Source organism: Paracoccidioides lutzii (genome assembly GCF_000150705.2).
Source record: "Paracoccidioides lutzii Pb01 unplaced genomic scaffold supercont2.31, whole genome shotgun sequence".
NCBI lineage: Eukaryota > Fungi > Ascomycota > Eurotiomycetes > Onygenales > Ajellomycetaceae > Paracoccidioides > Paracoccidioides lutzii.
Genome location: NW_015440977.1, coordinates 279,141 through 283,508, shown reverse-complemented (window position 1 = coordinate 283,508; position 4,368 = coordinate 279,141). Strand labels below are relative to the sequence as shown.

Sequence of the window (4,368 nt, the reverse complement as noted above, 5' to 3'; positions counted from 1 at the left end):
GCGTCGATGGCATTGCGAATCGGCCTGGGAAGGTATACTCCTCTGGCCTTCTGTTGGACCGAAGGGCATTTGTTACATCGTGATTGTCTCGTTAGCGCTGAGACGGCCGGGGGAGGGGCAGGCTTAGTTGCGGGGTGGGGGGCGCGAGTACTGAGTCCCGGCGTCACGGTCTGCCTCCGTAAGGCGGATCGTATTTCCTCGACGCCAAAACTGTGCTGAGGATCGGACAAGGGGCGTCGGGGCCATGAGATACTTGGGGAAGGAGGCGGAGGCAGATGTGGATGAGGGTGGCTTGTTGGGGGAGCAGGGGGTTGGTCGTTGGTCTTGCTTTTGCCGGAGGGGGGGGTTGTGGTACCGTAGTAATGAGTGCAAGCAGGGAAGGCTATATTACTGGCCGGCGAACGGGCAGAATCAGTGCGCAGAAGCGCAGCCGACGTGGGAGATGACGCTATCATGTTCTTTAGCTATATGCCTACCCTGGGGAGAGCAGCCCAGGGCAGCAGCCAGGACGAGAGACCACGTGGGCGCAGGCGGTGGGCAGTGTGGGCAGAATGGGCAGAATGGGCAGAACGGGGAGACCGGGGAGACCGGGAAGAAATGGTTTAGAGGGCAAGAGGCGCTGCTATATGGGGGACAGCACCAGGAGCCTCGACGACTATGTATGCTCGGGAGTAATAACGGCCGCAGCCAGCAGCAACAGCGCCAGCACCATCCGCAGTGGGAGAAGAAGACGGAGAGGTAGAAGCCAATAAGCCAGAGCTTTATCCAACGCAGCAGAGGACCCGCAAGAGCGCATCTTGCTATACGAGGCAGGCCGGCTGCAATGGGTTCTCTCGTCTCTGTGGCCGCTCACTCAAAATAGGAATTGCCGTGATGCTGGGGAATATCCTCCGTAGGAAAGGAGGTTGGGTTTAGATAGAGAGAGGGAGAGGATAGGGAGAGAAGATAGGGAGAGAAGGGAGAGAGAGGAATAAGGGAGGCTGTTCTCCTGCTGGGAGGGGGGCCATCTAAGCCGCAAGTTTTCAATCCGAGAAACGTCCACGCATTGTGATTGGGATACCATGGAATAGGTAATGAATGACTAAGTGGGGAACAGGGTCAATGCCCGCTCGCTCATTGGCTGGTGACCATGTGACCAATAGACAGCGGGCTGAAAACCACGTGATGCTGAGCTTGTGGGGGTAGAGTGTGTGTGTGTGTGTTTTTATTTAACGCCCGGTTAGTCCACGTGCCTTAAGGGCACGTGATCTAGTAGAGTCCGCGTCAAACTATAGGGCGGGTAGAGCTACGCCCGTAGGCGACTACCTATCTAGTAGCTATCTTACAAATGAGGCAAAAATGGGTTGCGTATTGCTGCACCGGCAGAGCCCATGGGTCGGTTGCCATAGAGCAGAGGTTTTGAGAGGTTTTAGGTTTGTGGGAGGGAGGTAGGGGAGGCGGATAGGAAGGAAGGCAAGGAAGGAAAGAAAGGAGAGGAAAGAGAGGAAGGAGGAGGAGGTGGTGAGGAAGACAGGGGCAAGACAGAGGAGAGAATGGTCTGTGGGATCTGATCTGGAGGTGCGCGACGGCGCATTGGACAGATATTCTGATAGAAGGCTGTTTCTCTTAGCCAGTTATTGAATTCTAGGGCCCCACGCGAGGTTGCCAGTGTCTCACGGAGATTGTAGATAGGCCAGCACCGCTTTGCTGCTTTTCTTGCAAGAGTGCAATAGTAGAAATGTTCTGGAGTTTTGCTATGTCCGCACCGGCAGTAGCACTCTGCATCTTCATGCTTAAGGTGGCTGTGGTAGGCTGCAAAGTCTCCATGACCTGATCGGGCGGCATAGAGCTTTCCTAATGTGAAGCATGAAAGTTTTACCTCTGTTGAGGCTCTCTTTAGTGGGATCTCCAGCTCCATATAGCGTTTGGGCTGATTTTTGGCCCAGTAGTTCTCAAAGGCCCGTGTGGTTTGTTCCATAGTGTGTCACTTTATATAAGCTAGAGTGCCTATGCTGTCAGGTTGAGGTACCATGCTTGCACTTGCTGCCTGCGCTGCGGCTGCTTTGGCTTCAAGATCTGCCTTTTCATTACCAGCCACGCCTGCGTGGCCTGGGACCCATCTAATGACCACCCTGCTCTGGGTGGCCAATGGGAGCCTATCCCTGCTCTGCCAGGCCTTTATGGCTTTCAGAAACTGCGCGAAGACCTGCTGGCTAGAGGTGTTTGACACGGATCCAAGGGCTCATGCTACCTCCAAATTGTCTAGGCAAATGTAGACGTTGCTGGCAAACTTCGCCTGAGGCAAGGTGGTGGCTTCCTTTAGGCCCTGCAGGGCTGCCATTGCCTCTGCGTCAAAGACCTCTGCTTTATCCATTGGCAGGTTTCCTGTGGAGATTAGACGGTGTTTGCTACCCCAGCATATAGCCCATCCTGCACCAGTCACACGCTGAGGGTGCTCTATCTGTGAACCATCAGTAAAGACCACCAGATCCAGGGGATTGCGTTGTTGTAGCCAGCTCTTAAAGTCTTGTGCTGCCTGTTCCTTTGTGCGGCCTGCCTCATACCCAATCTGCAGATCTTCTTTCCTGGGAAATCTCATCCAAGGGGGCGTGAGTAGAGGGTCATATGCTTCTATCCCACCAGCATGACTGGACGCTCTAGACAGACGTGTGGTATAGGGTTTGGTGGTAGCTACTTTATTAGAGCGTCTCACTAGCGGGTGCCTCTTGTCAAGCTTTTTGATTCTTACTGCAAATACAGCACGCCGGTTGTCTAGTGTCTCTTTCATTGGCATGATTCCTAGCTCACGGTGTAGAGCTGAAATGGGTGTGGTCTTGTAGACTGGCAGTGCCCCTTGCAAAGCATCTCTAAGGGCTAGATCTAGCTTTCTGACTAGGCAATCCATTTGATTGGAGATTTCCTTTCCCTTCTCCATTCGTGTGGCTCCAGGCCACCAGGCCTCTGCTCCATAGCAGAGCACAGAGAGCACACAGGCCTGAATGGATTGTCTAAGCAGTTGTACTGGGGCACCTCTTGCTGTGTTGCTTAGTGCTCGTATGCCATTAGACACCTGTCGTGCCTTAGCCGCCATGGTCTCCACGTGTTTCTTGAAGCTCAGTTTTCTATCTAGCCAGATTCCTAGATATCTTATGGAGCTTTTCACTGCCTTTGCTGTAATAGAGTGAGTGCCAGATGTTGTTTCAAGGTCAATTGAGGGGTTTGAAAGGGTTCTGCGCCGTGTGAAGTGTGCTATCTCAGTTTTGGCAAAATCAAATGTCAGCCCTTCTTTGCTGGCCCAATCATTTAGCAACTTGAAATCCTCCTGGAGAGTAACAACATTCCCTTCAAGAGTGGTTCCAGCACTAAGCAGTCCTAGATCATCTGCGTAGCCTAAGCGTGCACGTCTTCTTTGTATAGTTCCTAGAAAGAACAGAGGCTGAATAAACAGCATGAATAGAATAGGTGAGACTGGCGAGCCTTGTGGAAGCCCTGCTGGGATATCAAAGAGCTCTCCCAGGAGTCCATCCAATCTGATCCTGCCTGTGCGTCCTGTCATGAAGCTTTCCACCCATCTAATTAAATTTGGTGGCCAGCCTTGTTCTTGCAATCTCTGTAGCATCCTTCCTCTGAGTACAGCATCAAAAGCACCCTTGATGTCCAGAGTAAGAAGAGAGACTACTTTTCCATGGGCCCAGGCTTCCTCTATATCATGAACCATCGCTGCCACTAGGTCTGAGGCAGCCCGCCCAGGGAGGGCTCCAAAATGCTGGGGGTGGACAATCTTCTCTTGTATAGCTGTCCAGGCCAGCCTACGGGCTACCAGGCGTTCCAGTCCCTTCCCCAACGTTGAGAGAAGGGCTATAAGCCTGTAGGATCGCGGGAGTGTTGGATCTCTGTTGACCTTAGGCAGCACAACCAGTGTGGCATCTCGAAAGGAGGTTGGGTGCCAGCCAACCCTAAGGCAGGCTCTGAACAGCCTTTCCACTGATACCTTAATATGTGGCCATGCCTTTCGTAGCACCTCTGTTGGCACTCCATCAGTTCCTGGAGTGGTATTACCTGTGTTCAGCAGAGAACTTTGTATCTCATGTGCTGAGGCAACAGGAAAAGGTAATTTGACAGATGGTGGGTTGGACCAGCTGATTGGGATATCCTCTCTGCTTGCAGCCTTCTGTAAGAGCACCTGTTGCAGAAGGTCTCTTTTCTCTCTAGGGGTTGTTCGCGTTCGCCCAGTCTCTTCATCTACAAGAGGGGGGGAATGAAAGGAGCCAGTTGAATGGGCCCATTTGATCATCTTAAAGATATCTTTCCCCACTGAGGCCTCTGCTATCTTGCCTCCGCCAGTATTCTCCTCTTGGCCTTTCCTGTGTCCTGGCTACGTTGCTTTTG

General features: G+C 52.6%; 1 protein-coding gene across 1 annotated transcript; it reads left to right on the top strand.

Annotated features, from left to right (window-relative positions):
* Positions 1 to 244: 244 nt before the first annotated feature.
* PAAG_12538 (hypothetical protein) lies at positions 245 to 742 on the top strand (the record flags this gene model as incomplete). Its single annotated transcript, XM_015848016.1, has 1 exon — positions 245 to 742. One exon carries the CDS (start codon positions 245 to 247, stop codon positions 740 to 742), a length of 498 nt encoding a protein of 165 aa, XP_015702387.1.
* Between the last annotated feature and the right edge of the window lie 3,626 nt (positions 743 to 4,368).